The following is a 17,884-nucleotide window of genomic DNA, read 5'->3' as shown; positions in this document are numbered from 1 at the left end:
CATGTGTATTCAGTACAATTAGATAAGCGTATGTATAGAGCAATGAACTATTCCTGTATAAAATCAGCACACGTGTAACAGAGAATATATCCCAGTGTGGATAAATAACTTCATGGTTAGATTATTAACTGATCTCTCTTAAGCTTTTTTAAATGAACTATGAGGTGGCCATGACTATCTGCAATTTTAGTGCAATTATGGATCCTCCTTGTGTCTGAAGATGTGATAAATACAATACATTCAATGGAAGAATGCAGTGGCTTCAACAAAGAAAAGTGTGATATCATGCAGAAGAACGGGGTGAATAACTCAGTGAGGTTCACCTGACTCAGTCTCATCCCTTGGACTAGAGTGCTCCAGCCAGGTGTAAAAAATGCCTAACTTGTGAAGCTATAATTGCCAGGAAAATAGCTACATGTATTTGTGTTATTTCAATATGAGGGACTCACAAGTCATAGGCTTTCTTAAACTGGGGGATGTGTCAGCTGTGAGACTAGGGGTTTGCAGAGCAACTGGGAAATGGATTCTGTTGATTCTCATCAGTTTTCTGGTGGAGAGGGGAAGGGGTAACTATGGTCGTTCAACTTGCTACAGGAACCCACTGCATCGGGCCCATTTTTGCACTGGATGTTACACTGGCATTAGTTTAACTCGCAGGTAGGAAAGCCATTAGTCTGCTGGAGATGTGGCCTGATGTGTGTTTGATGTGCTTATTCCAGGTCAAATGTGTGGCTCGGTGTTAGGCCTATATCCTTAGGTGCAGTATTCCAAGAATCTGCTCTCTCTGATTTTCATTACTGTGGGTTTGCTGACATCTACAATAAATTGTAAGTTCTCTGACTAGCAGATTCCTATCATTACTGTCCTGGCATATGTTAATTTGTCAATATAATTTTCAGGTCTGTCAGCAGGAAAAGCACTGCCTGGGGTATGTAGTTCCTGAGATGAATAGGTTGATGATCATTCACATGTGGCACTTGTGGGGATTTGCCAGTGAAGTTTTATTGTGCTTTTGATAGAGAAGCAATATAGCTAATAAGGAAAAGAGAGCAGGCAGTTGAAACCGGGCAATTACTTTTCAGAGCATTTATCTGAACCTGCTGTAGCTGATAAAAGAATTCCTCTGGTTTTTCCAGTTAGAGGTGACTGATAGGTAGAGGTGTTGATGGAGAACTGAAATTATTTGTAGTTTTTGATGAAGTCCAGGATGACAAGAGAAGAAACATTAAAACTGCATTGCCTGGGCTGCAGTGTGTGAGCTCCCATCAGTGTGGGACTGTGCCGCAGCATGATGGACGGTAAACCTGAGGAGACCGCACACTGGCGCCTGAGGAGCTCAGTCTCCTGCAAAGCTGAGAGCATCTGAGGCTGGAGAAATACCTCAAGTGAACTTGGGAAGACACTCAGAGAATGTTAGCTCAGAAACTGACTCACCTGGTCTTTGCACATTTACTGCCAGGATTTTGACTGTTGGATTCATTTTTGCTTTCCAGAAGATTTTTAGAATCAGCTTTCTCACTCTGGGTGTCAGCAGTGTCTTTCAGGTCTTCTACTGCCTTTGAAATACTGAGTTGTCAGCCTGTTTGTGCTCTAGTGATTTTGATCTCTCCACACATAAAAAGGGATGATACCTCACATCCAGTGGCTTCATTGGCGTAGCTTAGCCCCTCTTGCTAGCCACAGTGAGAGAGCCTGGCCTTTCTAGGAGACAGATTCAGAATAAAATCGATGTGAGCTAGAGGTTTAGGAGCTGGGCTGGGAATAGCACATCGGTTTCCCCTGTCTCCTGAGGACTCTGTCAAAAGGACTTTTTCCACTCTCAATGCCATCATGATAGTATTTTGCAAGAATGAGTTAAGTCTGCTTGTATGAATGAATACACAAAAATTGATTTTACAAGTGACCCTTACAACGTAGATTGATTTTGTAACTTCAGAGAAAGTCCTTCTGGATGTAATACAACGGGCGGTCTTCACCCAGCCTGGCATGGCAGGAAGCATCTATCTGATAAGTGAGCTATTTTAGGTAAATCATTGTGCCTACAAAGACCTGTTTTGTTTGTATACGGGTGGAGCTCAAAAAGCAAAAAAAGAGTGCCACTCACTTATTAGTCATGGTCAGTGCTTATTGTCCAACCCAGGGAAAAAAAGAGGCATCAGCTTTTTAATTGTGCAGTCCTGAAGAGAACTGAAATTCTCATGTAGTATCAAAACAGACCCATGGACCGTGGAGTGTTTCTGGGATGGAGCACTCAACCTTTCCTCCTACAAGATGCACTCGAGTCCAGTGTTTGCCCTTATATCTGTGGATTCTGGCCAAAATCCTGTAAGTCTTGAGGAACAGTTGTAGCATTTTTGCTTAGGAGACATAAAGTGCAAAGCGAATTTCATGCTGAACTCTGCACTGCAAATGGGCAGAAGCTAAGATAGTTGTGGAAGAATCTGCTGTTTTGAAGTGCAGATTTTTAAGTGAGGAAAAATCCAAAAGATTTAGAAATTTCCCGCAAATGTACATCTAAAATGGTATGTCAGTCAAAATATTTTGATAAAATTCAGAGGTTTTGTCCTCCTTTTTTTTGAGTTGACTGATCAAAAAAAGGAAACAAAATGGAAAAAGAAATCATCGAAAAGGTAAACCAGAGTATTTTGCTGATATAAAAGCCTTTTTTCAGTTTTAAATTCATTAATACTTTCATGAGAACCTGCACTCATCATGAAATACCTTACTTTGAATTGATGTGTAGCATCTCATCTTCTCTCCTTATTTTAATTACAGTTCTTCTGTAAATGGGTGTGCATTGCTCTCCTGCACTACCAGGAGCAGGGTACGGGAACTGATGAGTGCTTACTGCAAGAGATGTCAGTACTATGTAGAAAAAGTGATTTTACCATCTTGAACGGTTTTTGGTTTTTTTTTTCTTATCATCATCTGTGAGCTCAGTCGAGCCCTGGATCAAATGTGCAATTCCCAGAGTGGTTATACCTGCCTGCATCAAGAAGGAATTTGGCATGCTGTCTGCCTGTGGACATTATTGGAGTTTACCAGGTGCTGCTGTTGACTGTCTAGACCTACATTAATCATTCTTTTGCATGAGCTGAACATGTTTGCAGGCTTCTTTGTGCTGTAAAGAAGCCCTTTCTTCCCCCTGTGGGTTTCTCTGCCTCCCAGTACGTGTTTCAAGGAAATGTATGTGTTTGCAATCTGGAAGCTTTCCACTCTGGGGTGACTGTGTTTTATGGTGCTGACTGGAATTCCTGGAGCTGTTTACCCTGCTGCGTTCACTCACTTGTTAAGTCACTCACGTTGTGAACTGATAAATTGGAGCCCAAGCACTCGTTACCCAGATGAAGTATCCCTTTCCTCATGTGAAAATCTGGCAATGCTGACCATTGACTAAACTTCATAGTGATGGCATGGGAAATGACCTTCGTGGTCTCCTTGCTTGAACTGTGAAAAAACCTCATAGTACAGGCAGAAAGATCCATTTATTTTCTGAATCTTAGTAGTTTGGCTGTGCTAAGCACTGCCATATATGTTTATCTCTCCTATGGAATCCAATGGATTTGAATCTTCAAACGTACTTCCTATAGCCTCTGCTCATCCAAACCTTTTCAAGAATGGTGTGTTTATATTTCAACACAACCCTAATCTTTATTTCTTCCAGCAAATGTCAAGAACATATAATTTTCATTTGGTAAAGCTTTTTAGTTTTGTTTCTGCTAAATCATCTCAAATACAAGACTTTAAATGCTCAAGAGAGAGTTGAATAGTACTTACTGTTCAAATATTTCTTTGTTGTAGTAACAAATCTTTAAATGTAGCCCTGCTTCAACAAAAACAGAGCCCTAATTAATTTCATATTTATCTCAGCAGCTGTTTCAAGGAAGACCTGCCAGATATTGGTCCAAATATAGTAGACATGCAGCAACAAAAGGGGAAGAGGGTAAATGGGTTTAGATGAAGGCATCATTTACCAGCAGAAACTTAACAGGAATGTGAAAAAATTATAGCATTTGTCCTCCAGATTTGGCTTTAACAGCTGCAATCATGCAATTTTTGGACACAGCTGTGTTTTATATCTTTGCTGTTTCAATGAAGACAGGAAGCTTCTCAAATAGTGTTTATTTGCTCAATTAAATAGGAGGCTGAATGCCTGCAGAGCTTTGAGTCCCAATTCTGGTCTGGACTGTAATGGTGAAGATCAGGATTTTTACCTGGGTAGAAGAGAGCTCAGCACAACCCTGCTGAACCCTGACAGAGACACCAGTGGGACCTGCACCTCTCAGAATGACTCCCAGGTGCTCATGGGATCATGGTTACATATTGGAAAAAGGTTTTCCTACACCTAGCTGGTGTCAGTTCTTCCTAGCTTACATCATTTTGCAACAGAATTGCTTTGAGTTCAGAGCCATTTTTCTTAGATGTAAAAATCGAATACCAAAATGAGTTACTTTCTTGAGAATAGCAGGAGAACCCATCTGGCACCAGTTAGCTTCTGCTGCAGTATATGGGTTTTTTCTTCCTTTCTGTTCCTTTCCTGTTGACTTGGGGCCAGAGGCAGGGGTTGAATGTGGATGTTGTGCAGCCCACACATCTGCATTCTTGTGCCATTCACAGACACACCTCATGTCCCCTAAGAGCAGTGGCTGGAAACCAGAGACAGGGGGTTTGTCTTTGCCTGGACCTCACTGGCTCCAAGTCTTTTTACAACATGTCACTGAAGTTTCTCTAGATCACTGCTTTATGTCCAGCTCCAGCCACCGTGAAACTGGCTTTGATTTCTTTCTTTTCTCTCTAAGAAAAGTGAGAATGATTCCTTTTCGGTGTTGAAAGTGAATAAACAAATTTAGGTCACAGTAAGGAAGAAAGGCTTAATTGGAAGTGGAGTCTGGGTGGCTGTTTCTTCTCTAATTGCAAAAAAAGCATTGTGAAACCAAGTTCAAAAATGTAAGAAGGAAAATCTAGGAATGAAGATTGTCCACCTACAGTCTTTTAGGTAGCTGGAGTTCTCTGGTGGGAGCTTGCTGTGAATTGTTACTCCAGAGTAATGGTGCTCTTGCGTTGTGCATCACTAAGTTGCTCCCCTGGTGTCTGATCTAGCAGCACAGAAGGGAGATGTGAGCATTAGGAGTTATGAGTGTCCCAGGATCTTTGAAAAGACAGTCTGCCTGATCCCACTGAGCAGCTGCTGTCACTGGGGGATGTGGGCGACAGCTCAGACTGACAGCGCAGGGGCGCATTTCTTAACTGGGATAATAAGCAAGGTACAATTTGCTGAGAAGTATTAAATAGAACAAAATATTTTAATAAATAATGCTGGTTTGGGAGTGCTTGGCAAACAGGTCTACTAAAACGTACTTTATCTGGTCCTTTAAATGTACTGGAAAGTAAATTGTGAATAATTGTGACTGTTTCTATTGAGAAGGTGAACTTCACGCTCAGCATGGTGATGGGAAACCAAAGTATGAAAGTCTGTGAGTGATGCTGATTATAAACCTCTGTCTAGTTTTATTTGCAAGCTGAGTAAATAAACCACACAAAATGAATAAAAAATTGCAATTAATCAAAAATATTAACTCATAAATCACTGAAGTGATCCTTGGTGCATTTTGATATGGAAACTAGGCAGCAGAGTTAGTAAAGTCTCATATTAAAATGAGGTCTTTGGGGTAACAGTTTGTGCTTGGAAGCTTTTACATACCTGTTTTTCTCCTCTCCCTCCCCCTTTTCCAGTCTCAGCTCTGAACCAATCGGCTGACTACAGCCACATTTATCAAAGGAACGGTGATCGCAAAAATAATGAATTTCCTGCAGATTTTGCTCCTATGTATTGATGCCTGAAGAGCTACTTGTTATTCTGACAGCGTCTCCTGACAAGGTTATGCTGACCCGCCTCAAAAGAGATCTTACTCTCCCCGTTAACAAATCATATTAGAATGAGATGCTGGACGTGTCAGACCTGGGCTTTTAGTGGTCCAACAGGAATGCTAAATGTGCTGCTTCATCATTAACTCACGACTGCAAAATGGGGATGGAGAGATTATGTTATTTCAGCTAATCAAGTGCTGAAGCTTCCAAATGCCAGAAGCTTTGGCCAAACCATAAGGGTGAAAAATACACATAATCAATAGGTATCTGAAAGATTAATCAGAAAGCATGAAGTCCTTAAATTCATTTGGTACCCAGCAAGCCAGCTCTTGCCAAAGAAAATACAATTTAGAGTGTGCCTGCATTTAAGAGGAAATTTGAGAAAATAACCTTATGAAAGTACCCTAGAAACCAAAATAGAGGCATTTATTATTTTTACAAAATTATCGCATCTGCTTCTGAGTTTCAATTTTATGCTTTTTTTTTTTAAATCCAGATCATGAGTATTATTTTCACAAATATTCTAAGGTATTTTTATTAGACTTAGAAGCTGGTCTTTGTCTTTGCTTAAAAGCAGTGGAGCAACTGAAATGACTTATCAACTATCAAATAATTTCTGCTCACCATTGCAAATCTAGTCCAGATGAGCGCAGCCAAAAGGCTGATGGATTGTCCAAATACCTTGATTTGAGCGTTTTCCCAGTTTCTGGTCAAATATCAATACCGGAAAAAATTAAGCACCACAATCAACATTAATTGCCATCCTGAAGTGGTTACTCGTGCGTAATAGATATGAGTATTGATGTATCATCTTGGGAGCCAGGAACAATCCATGTCTTGCTTGGAAAACCTGGAGGAAGCTTGATTGCCACTGATGCTTTTCCCGATCAATTGCTAAATTGGGAAGGGTTTGAGTTGTTGCTTTTAAGCAATAAAGTTAATAAGCATGGCTAGACTATTCCAAAGGAACCTCGCATCATTTCCTCAATCCAAGCTGAGGTAACTGAAGAAAAATGACTGACTCTCAGAGATGACAGATTGTCCCAGAGTTTATCAGAGCTTCATTATGTCTAAGCCAACTCTTTCAGGGTTCTGTTAATAAATAGCTGGAAATATTTGGATTTTGCAACTTGAATTTTTGGCACCTTTTTTTTTGTTGTTGTTGTGGGTTTTTGTTGTTTTTTTTTTTTTAATAAATTGCCTGTGAGGTGTCCCCACAATTATGTTAGCCTTGCCTTTTGTGCTTTCACATCTGTGTTTGGCTTTGGTTTTGCAGGCCATTACTACTCATTATTTTTAATTCCCTGGACTTGCATTTATGGTTTCCTGAAAATTAATTTATTGGAATTTATTCCAGACAGCTGAAGACTGTAGTATGAATATAGGTAGCTGCAGACCACAAGCAAGACAGGCTCCTTAAACAAAACCAGCATGACTGACGGTCCCTGCCCTGAAGATGTTATACTCTAACTAGTTTTCTTATCTCGTACTTCTTTCTTTGATATATCAGTACCTGATTAGTATCTGGCTACCTGTGTGTGCAGGGTAACTGCTCTTGAAGGCACGCTCTCCGCAGCAAGTTCTGCAACTGGAAGTTGCAGATGAAATGATGAGCAGGGAGCTTTCTGTCTTGCAACAGTTTAAACACCATTAAATAATAGCTTTTGACAAGCAGGTTTGGAAATCAGGTGCTAATTTTCTGCAAAAAGTCATAAGGATGTGGAGTTATCCCTGTGCTGGGGGAATGAAGTGTGGATGAGCCTAAAGACCCACAGATCATGTTACAGCTTAGTGCCATTCATCACATTGCAAAAAAAGTTGCAAGCAGAATTACTTTTGTAAGAATGTGGCCAACACTCTTGAAATAGAGTTAGAATTTCTCAAAATGATAAATACCGTCCATTTGTATGTTTCCTGCACTGGAATATAAAAAGGGGTACCCACTTTTGCACTTTTATGTTTCATGCAGGAGTTTACATTCGTGTATGATGTAGGGAAATTGTCTTTCTAATAAAGAGCATTGTTTGGGGTTTTGTATTGTTGGTGTAGGAGGGGTTACATATGGTGTATTTTGAGCATAAGAATTCTATGATTCTTCTTCCTTTCCTCCATTTCCATCCCTCTTTCATATCAGTTTCATACTTGAAAATGAACTAAGCTTGTTGGAAATTTGGTCTAGTTACAAGGATTGTGGATAGTGCTGGTAGGGAATAACTACTTGTTCCAGGAAAAGAATCCAAAAGCATTCCCAGCCTGGTCCTCAGGATCAGTGACCATTCTCCTGTGTCCACCAGAAAAAGCTGGAGAATCATCACCCTTTCTTCTTCTACTGAAACATGCTGTGAAATCTCCAGGACCAGTAGGGGTTTGGGGCGTTCTGGAGCATCTTTTTACACACACATGCTTAGGCATCATGTGCTGATGGAAATGGGTGGCAGTACTGTCTGCTCCCTCCACTGCTTCTCTGCACCTCGCAGGCCTGGAGAGGCTGTAAGCCTCCAGCAGACAGATTCCAGCCCGTATTTACCTTTCTGGGTTCCCTGCCTGGAATATCTGTCTTAATGCAGGCTGAACTTCTAGTCATGGTGCTATATAACCAAGGGTGTCAAGGTGTCACACTGCCTTTGCTCTACAGCCAGAGGCAGGGTTTGGATCTGTTTGTTCAGGTTCATAAACAGAAGACTTCAGTCTTCTAGGACGTTCCTGTTCTGTTTACTGAAACAGGTTTTATGTTGTCATCAATAAGTATTAACTTATTGTTTTACATCAAATTAGATAATTTGGCAGTTTGGCGGTGGTGAGGGGAGTTGGAATGAAGCTAATACTCTCTGTGCCTTGTTGTGGTTGCAGTGGATGGTGGTGATGTATTTATTTACTTACATCAGAAAAGGCAGATTGCACTTAGCTGGTACTTGTCCTCTGTTGGGGCTCTCCACTTGTCTGTATGGCTCCTACGTCTCTTTGTCAAGCGTTTGAAGAAATCCTTGGAAAAGTCTGTTCAGGATAACAGGGATCAGTGATTTGGCAGAAGTTCCTGAAGATCCTCTAAAGGTTTGCAAGAAAAATAATACAAAACACAAACCCCTTTCTGTTCACTGCTTTCTAATTTGCTTCCTTGTCTCAACTCTTGTTCCAAAAGGCAAGAGGAGGTAGCACCCCCAACAAAGCTTCTTTTACAGCCTTTTTTTTGGCATTAATTATGAAGGGATCAGATGTCTGACCTTTCAGCAGTGGGTAAAAGGAGAATAAAAAGAGCTATATTCCTGACAGTATTTGGAATTGCCTGCTCTCCCTATTTTTTCTTTGCACTGACTGTTGTATGCAGTGTGCTCTGGATGTGCCAATAATGTTAAGGCAGAGGACCAAGCTTGTCTCTGAGTGCTCCTGTCTGGCGCTGTGTTGAGACTGTTCAAGTTAGCAAACTCTCAACATATATTCATCCAGTGTCCCTCCTCTGAAGAATATCCCTGTCCTTGTTCCAGCCCAGAAACCTAGTTAAAACTTGATAGAGTTGTTTTCCATTGAATATGTAGGAGATGGGTCTTATTGGCAGAAAGAGTGTTTTAAGAAGTTAAAGAGATGGAGTGCAGTGAAAATCTTCCTGTGTGTTTGTGCACTGGGAATATTTCTGTGGAGGCTAAACAGTCTTACAATTTCTACATTATACCTATACCTCTTTTTCTGAGGATGAATACTATGTCCGTTGAAAAGCTATGCAGAAAGCTGCACAGACTTGACTTGAATTGAAATGTCCTTTTATTCTTTCTCCTCTCTACTTGTGAGGAAAAAGAAGAGATGTGTTTTCAAGGGAATGCTCTGGTGTTGTTGGGTCCCATGCATTGCTGGTGACCAGGCCAGATAACTGCCCTGGACTTCTGAGAAAGGAGGAGCATGAGCTGGGAGCAAAGTCTGACTGCAGATTGAAAAGGGTCCTGCAGCATTTGGAAGATCAGTCACGAGGGAAAAGGGCCCCAATGATAACAGTGCACATGCTGAGCCAGGAGGGCCTTCCTGTCAGGGAGTAATTGCAAGGTGTTTTTCTGGACATGACACTTTTCTGGAAGTGAAAGTTTTTAAAGGGGCCTCTAAAAATGAAGGCACCCAAATTTAAAAGTAATGCTAAGTCACAGGACCCTGCTTGTTGACTTTGTCTGGGTTCAATATGTTGAAAGCAGAATCCATCATACGTGCACATAAAGAGCTTCCATCCAGATGTATTTGATTCTGTTTCCAATTGTGTGAAAATATGTATGTTTTTGGAGGATATTTGAATTACATGTGTTTGGAAAATTAGAGGTTAAACTGTAATCTAGAGACTTGACTTTCATGTAAATTACGTGTTAGTCAATTTAATATGACCTTTCTTATAGCCTTTATACAGTACTATCTCTTGTCTTTTATGTTAATCATTCCGTGCTTTGCTCTGAAGCACCAAACACCAGCAACAAAAGCCAAGTCTCACTGTGGCTGCCTGCAATATTAATTATCATGATGTGCTTTTATTCCTGCAGCGAAGATGTTTGCAAACGAGGATTCACTGTTATTATCGATATGCGGGGATCCAAATGGGATTTGATCAAGCCTCTCCTGAAAACCCTCCAAGAAGCCTTTCCTGCTGAGATTCATGTTGCCCTGATTATAAAACCTGATAATTTTTGGCAGAAGCAGAAAACAAACTTCGGCAGTTCCAAGTTCATCTTTGAGGTGAGAGCCATGTAGAAATGAATTGTAAAGCATTATCTCTGATAAGAACTTTTCTTCAGGTAAAAAAAAACCCCTGTGATTGAAAGAAGAAAATAGATCTGAGGGCAGGTGGCAGGAGTGGGCTGATGGCCTGGCATCAGGTTGTTTTCTGAGCACACTGGTGAAATGAGTTGCATGTTTTATCCCAGAGGTTCACCCAGTTCATTTTGCTGAGTAGTGTTGTTTGGGGTTTTTTTGTGGTATTTATTTTTGGTGATGTTGCGTTAAGTCTTTCCTTTGTTTCTCATAGGAAAACAAAAACAAAAAACCCACAACACCGCATTGGTCAAGATGCTAAAAATACTGTTTTCTAGATGCAGATGTGTGAGTTTGTTTAGTTTACCTCTACGCAACTTCCACTAGTGGCTTTTTTTTTATAAAAGACATTTGCTAAATATTCACCACTTTCATTTAATTGAGATTTGCAGTTCAGGGATAGCACTGACAACTCATGTGACTGATAAGGTGCCTCAGGCAGGTCCTTTGAGAATCAGCCAGTATATAACAACAGCATAATTAAGGGGAATCTTACTAACTTTGCTGTTGATGAAGACAAACCAGCTGTGTTCTCGACAGTACTTCAGCTTTCTGTGAATTTCCGCTTCTTGCCCAAAAAGAAGCAAAAGTCAGGTGCATGAAGTGCTCATGAATCAATCATGCCATGGCATTGTGGGTTTTTTTAATAATTCACTGAGAAACAGTGTTTCTGTTGTCTGTTATTGTTGTCTGTTTTACCAACGCATTTATTTTAGAGAGACACAGAGATTTTTCATCTCTGGAATGCAGAAGGGAATTTGGCTATAGCTCTTAGTGTTTACTGCAATAAAAGACTGTATTTAACTATCTATTTAAGTTTAGTTTAAGTCAGTGTAGTATAAATATGTTGTTATTTTCAACTTGTTTTTGCAAGGACCCTTGAATTGCTATGGGGAATTAGATGGGTGTTACTCATTAACACAATTTTACATTATTGTCACATTTTAAGTGCCTGTAAATTTTCATTCCTGTTTCACAAAATCCAGTCAACTCATAAATTTTGCTTTGATTAAATAAGTCTTTACACTCCTTGGTACTTTTGAGGACAGATAAAGTAACAGAGTTCAAGTATGTATTTTTAGAGCATTTGTTTGTTTTTAAAATTAATAAATACCTTCTGGAGGCTTGACATGTATTTTTATAATACGGATTTTTTGTGATGTTAGTAAAGAGTAAACTGTGACCAAGTTATACTTCATAGTTACAACTCTGGGTCTGTATTGTTTAAAAAGCTCTGGATTCATTTGCTGTTCATGCTGGAACGCATTAAAGGTATTTTCATTTTGTGTGTGTTATCAGTGCCTCTGAGCCTTGGTCTGTCTGCAGGGCTGTTCACATGGGTGCCCAAAGGTTTACAAATGCTTGGGCCAGAGGAGGAGAGTCAGTGCTTTCACCGTGTATTGGGCCACCTGCAGACACTCAGAGTCATAGAATGGGTTGAGTCCTTCAATTCCATGATTCAAAGATTTCCTAAGCTGCGGTCCACCCTGCAATGTACACACCACAGTCAAGGAATTTCTATCGAAAGGATTCTTTGGGATGCTGCTGCTTATCGATAAGCTCAGGCTCTTGGGCAGCTCATGCTCTATCAAGAACTGTGAAAATCAAACAAGGTCAATATGGTCCACATTTATTTGATTTATGTGGGGCAATTCACAGGTACCCTCTCTGCACTGACCTGTCATGGCAATTTCCCACAGTTTGGATCAAACATGAGGGCCTTGGCAGGAACACACTGCAGTGGAAGGCAGTGGAAGTCTCTGTTGATTTACCCCATCCACAAACTCAGCAGTACCCAGTGTCAGATTTAAGGCCAGATTTCTCTTCTGAGCTTAATGGAAGCATTATGTCAGTGCCAGGGCACTGTAGGAGCCTTAGTGGACACTGAGGAGCTGGATTTTGGGGGCCGAGGTTCTGGCACAGTGTTTCTGTGTCACAGTCCAGAGAGAAGCATGTACACAGATCTTCACCCAGAAAGAGAAAGAAAAGTGTTGGGTTGATATATGTGGATTCCAAAGTTTCCTGTCACTTTGAGGAATGGACCAGGCAGCTTATTTAGCATTAATTCAGAGGTGCCTTCAGGACTATTTTTTTTCTCCTGCTGAAAGAGGCTAAATAGTGGACAGCACTTTTTAAATTGATTTCAAAAAGAAGGATGAACAATGCCTAGGAAACAGTAAGTGCCTTCCTGCCTCACTAAAATTGTTTTCATTACAGTTTCAAGAACTACTTAAAAAAAATCAAACCTGAATAAAGAACATTTCTGCTGAATTCCAGAAATGAAAAGCCTTTTTACTGTCTCATAATGTCAAATTCTGTGCATGATTGGAGCAGTGTTTCCATTAGCCTGACAGACTGCAGGGGGATGACCAAGAGTTAGCCATGAAGAGTATTTCCCTGACAGGCAGTTAAACTCTAACTGAATTATCTTCAAGGTCTCAGTGTCCAGGTCAAGAGATTTAAAAATTTAAAAATGCTCTGAAGGGACATACTCACCTTCCCAATGTTAGTTTGCTCCTCCCAATGTCTTCCCTTTCCCTCAAAGCAAGGAATATTGCAAGAATGTTTTAAAATAATCTTTCTCCTGAGCTGAAGTTCAATGCAATCTCAGTTTTAATACATTGCAGAATCCCTGATATTTTTGGATGGATACAAATTGGAAGAAAAATCCTATTATTAGCCTATAACCAGTGGCTAGCCTACTGTTTTGGACATGATTTAGGATAATAATCAGGATTTTAGGTGTTTTACTTTGTAGATTACTTCTGCGAGAGTGCTGTGATTATTGGGTGCCTCCATTTCTGAAGAGCACAAGCTCTGACATTTTTCAGAGGCCTGATCTTTAGGGGATAGATGTGCATCACTGATGAAGAGACAAGCCTTTAAGGGCTGCCAGCTTGGGTGTTAACATGAAAGCACTGAAAATCTCTGGTTACGTACGGAACCCTATGCTCCTGATTTCAGAAAGAAGTAGTTTGTCAAAAACAAATGGAGAAAGCTATCAGTTACTGTGTCCTTAAACTGTAATCTGCTTTCCAGACACCCAGTGCTTTTCTCTGTCACCAGTTACTGAGTCTGAATGGATTAAAACCATTTCTCATTGATTGTGTATGATTCGTGAGCAGTACTTTCTATTGGCAATAAATTCTAGTTGTTAATACTTCAGTGACATTTCACTTTTACATTGATTTTAGCTTAATTACATTAGGAACTGCTAATATGAAAGAGTGGCAAAAAGCCAACTGGAATAATTTGGAATAAGAAACCGAGCATATTCTTTTTTATGGCAGTTTGCAGTACCTGCTTCAGTTCATATACCTGAAACCTTTGCTTCTGTGTAGCCACTAGCTGGGGTGTAACACAAGATAAGCATTATTCCAGTATGTATCCAGTAGATATCACATCTTTTAATAAGTAAATAAATAAACAAATAAATGCCTTTAGAAGCAAAGGCTTCTGTCCCATTAATTTATCAAAATTAAACACAGTCCTTGACATCCTTTACAATGTTCCTTCAATTACGTATTGATGAGGAAAATGCTCTCTTCATGCTGTTTATGGGTTGTGCTGTTAATTCTGATTGGATGGTCCCTGATTTAAATGCTGTCCTTTTCCCTTCCTCAGACAAGTATGGTATCTGTGGAAGGCCTGGCAAAGCTTGTAGATCCTTCTCAGCTGACGGATGAGTTTGAAGGGTCCTTGGATTACAACCACGATGAATGGATAGAGCTGCGTGTCTCCTTGGAAGAGTTTTTCAACAGTGCCATCCATTTATTATCAAGGCTGGAGGATCTCCAGGAAATGTTGGCTAGGAAGGAGTTTCCAGTTGATGTTGAGGGCTCAAGAAGGCTGATTGATGAGCACACACAGCTTAAGAAAAAAGTGATTAAAGCTCCTGTGGAAGAACTGGATCGTGAGGGACAGAGGTTATTGCAATGCATAAGATCCAGTGATGGTTTTTCTGGTAGGAACTGCATTCCTGGAAGTGCAGATTTTCAAAGTCTCGTGCCAAAGATCACCAGCCTTTTAGACAAGCTGCATTCTACCCGGCAACACTTGCATCAGATGTGGCACGTCCGCAAGTTGAAACTGGACCAGTGCTTTCAACTCCGGCTTTTTGAGCAGGATGCTGAGAAGGTAGGGAGTATTCCATTCCTTTTTTCATACTTTAAACAAGACTCTATTGCAAGGGTGACCATTTTTTTCTTTAGGTGGCACCATGAGGTGTTCATCACCAGTGTAAATCTCATGTTGTCAGCAGATACACTTCATGTGACTCATAAACCAAATTCACCAAGCTAACAGTCGGGTGTAGCAGGCATAGTGATATACAAAGGTAATTTTTCTGTGCTGCTTTTGGTGAAAGTTAGCCTGCTTTTCTGTGTCAATAATGAGTATATTTGGTAGACATTAGCACAAGAATCTGGCTTTTTTTTCCAAGCTTCTTTTACTAAGCTTATGAATATATTTATCTACTTGTCACAACACTGAAAGAAGAATGATTTTGGGGTTTGATTCAGTATGGTTATTGTTTGCACTTCTTGGAGTCTGTGGGAAATTTCAAGTATGGGTTTCAGGGATTTTATTTTAGAAAACTGTGTAGCGCTAAAGCCTTGGCTTTCTTAATGCAGAAGTGCTTGGCACCTTGTTAGGTGATTTTGTGAGAAGTCTTTGTTGGCACATTTAAAATTCCAGGCCACAGAAGTGGGGTACTCTCAGTGGAAGGTACTGGGCTCTCAGACTCGTGTTTATCTAGTCTGTGTACCCATCAAAGCCACCAGTCTCTGAATCTTCTCTGCTTAATGCATTATCCAGTTGTTTCACTAATGTGTCTGCCTGGATGGACCCAGGAGGAGTTGAAGAAGAAAAGCAGACTTCATCTGCAGGGGAACCTCATGAGGATGTTTGTTTGTTTGTTTGTTTGTTTTTAATCAGCTGTTAGTGTTATTTTAAAACACGGTGGAGAACCACTTTGCTGAAACAAACTTAATCTTCAGTAGTGCAGATTAAAGACACTTGACATTGGTTTTCAATGCATGCACTAAATATCTCTAAGACCTACTAGGACTGAAAAGTCTGTGAGTCCTTAAAAATTTTCCCAGAAGGGTTACAGACCCTTTAACATGGCATTTCACACGTGTAGACTGATAAAAAACATTGATGTGCTTTCCCTGTGTAGCTGCCTTTCTCAGGTCTCTTTGAAGTAGTCTGACCACCTCAGACTGGAAAGAACTTGTTTCATAAACTGTCCAGAGCTAAATCCAGTCTGAGTGCTGTCTCCACTGCAGAAATAGCCACCAGTGTGTCTGTGTATTGAATTTTGGAGTTTCCAGGGACGTCCATTTTCTGTTGCATTCTACTCAGTTACTCTTCATCTCCTAGAGAGAGACACAGGCTCTTTTTGTATAACCTAGACATTTGATTAGAACTAAATGACAACTCTAATAGCCTGTGAAAGCTCAAACTCCAACATAAAATTTTGAACATAAACAAGGTTTTAGGGTCTTTTAAAATATCTCTCTATATTCACTGGATGATATTTCAGGAAATCTGTTCTAATAAGAAGAAAACAGACAAGGACTTTCGTTTTCTGGACATCTCTGATTAAAAAAAAATCAGGTGTCCTCATTGCCTGAAAAGTTCTTAAAAATGGGATAGGGCAAAAAAAAAAAGGGACACAAGCACTAAAACACACAGTATTTTGAGGAAGGTTAATTTTTAAACCCTTTTGAACTACAGTACTCCAGATATTAAAAGCTAATCAATTCACTTTTCTTCCTCATAGAGATCCCTGTATTGGAACATTTAGAAATTGCAGTCACTGCCTGGACACACAAAATACTTAAATTACGGGCATTACAACTTACAGAAGTCTGTATCTTTGTGTGCTGAACAACTCATATTATTGCCAAAATAAACAGAGGGGGTGGCAGTCACAGCCTGGGCTTCTTCCACTCAAATCAGTGGGAGAGAGCAGGGCTCTCTGTAGAGAAACTTTGTCCCCAAGTCAGGCCTTTAGGGTTTTACTTTCCTGTACTGGGGCCAAGGGAAAGGAAAAGTGAGGCTATTACATAGGCACAAGCAGTGCAGTGAGATTGAATCTCCAGATGGAGACTGGAAGCTCCTTGAAGCTCAAGTCAGCAGGCAGGTCAGCCATGTGGGGAGCTTTGGCAGAGGGGTGTGAGGAAGTTCACATGCTGTGCAGTTCTGATGGTAATGATCTGCTGATAAATAACACATTTCAGCTGCTGGCAAAGCCCTGACCCTCACTGTTCAACAAATTTATTCCTCACCAGCTAATGGAGAAATACGTAGGTACATATATATAATTGAGAAACTAGAACTGAGGCTTCACTGGGTTTTACTGGGTAGCAGGGAAAATATATTTAGTCACCAGTAACATTAAAAAAATGTGTCCCGGTCTAAATTGAATATTGTTTGAAACAAAAAACCCACAGTCAACAGAGATCCAAGTATTAGAACTATCTGAGAAATGATAATTCGTTGGTGGAAATCTGGACAGGGAGAAGAATTCAGGCAAGAGTCCACATGTTTTGCACTTGAATAAATACCAAAAAAAGACAAAAAATTATACTTACACTCTGTACTTTCCAGCTTTTCTGGAAATCATTTGTAACTGGCACCCAATTTGACTTTTGTAGGAATTTCCACATCATTCTGTGTTGGTTCCACACCAATTTTACTACCCCAACATGTATGTGAATGAAAAACTTCTATCGTGATGTAATCAGTGTTGTCCACATTAAGTATAAACAGTACAGTCACCAGCTGGACTGAGCTGAGGGTCTGCACTGTAAGCTGCTCCCAGCAGAGCAAGGAGCTGCTCTAACACTGTGGGGGTCAGCCCCAGCGGGAGGCAGAGGGGGCTTGGTGTGTTCTCTCTGTCCTCACCTCCCCTTCTGCTTCCTGACTTCCTACACAGCCCACTGCACAAAGGCAAACTCCCAAAGATGGAGCTGGAAAATGCCACGAGTGAATTTTGTTGTAAGCTTGTGGTGGGAGGAACATTTTATTTGGATCAGGGCGGCTTTGTAGAAAGTCTAGTGGCAAACCACAGGCCACATCTAGTCTTCAAGGAGCGGTGAAGTAGCAGGCTTACAATCAAAACTATCAGCCCCGTGTAAACCAAGGCTTCCCTTTGGAAAACACAGCTCTGCCAGTGGTTTTGCCTGTGGAGCAGGCGATGGGAAGCTGTGCAGGCTGCTGGGGCTGCCGT

The 17,884-nt window shown here is 40.5% G+C and overlaps 1 protein-coding gene across 8 annotated transcripts in view; it reads left to right on the top strand.

Moving 5' to 3' along the window:
- The window catches only part of KALRN (kalirin RhoGEF kinase), a 472,211-nt gene that overhangs the window by 182,702 nt on the left and 271,625 nt on the right, over positions 1 to 17,884 (top strand). For all 8 annotated transcript variants that reach the window (XM_040069425.2, XM_058421255.1, XM_058421256.1 and 5 more), the window contains exons 4-5: positions 10,380 to 10,572; positions 14,272 to 14,784. In XM_040069425.2, coding sequence (XP_039925359.1) covers positions 10,380 to 10,572; positions 14,272 to 14,784 — 706 coding nt within the window. The remainder of the gene's footprint in view (positions 1 to 10,379; positions 10,573 to 14,271; positions 14,785 to 17,884) is intronic.

Source organism: Hirundo rustica, chromosome 7 (assembly GCF_015227805.2).
Source record: "Hirundo rustica isolate bHirRus1 chromosome 7, bHirRus1.pri.v3, whole genome shotgun sequence".
NCBI classification, from domain to species: Eukaryota; Metazoa; Chordata; class Aves; order Passeriformes; family Hirundinidae; genus Hirundo; species Hirundo rustica.
The sequence above is the reverse complement of the archived record's forward strand: the minus strand, read 5'-3'. Positions and strand labels throughout refer to the sequence as shown.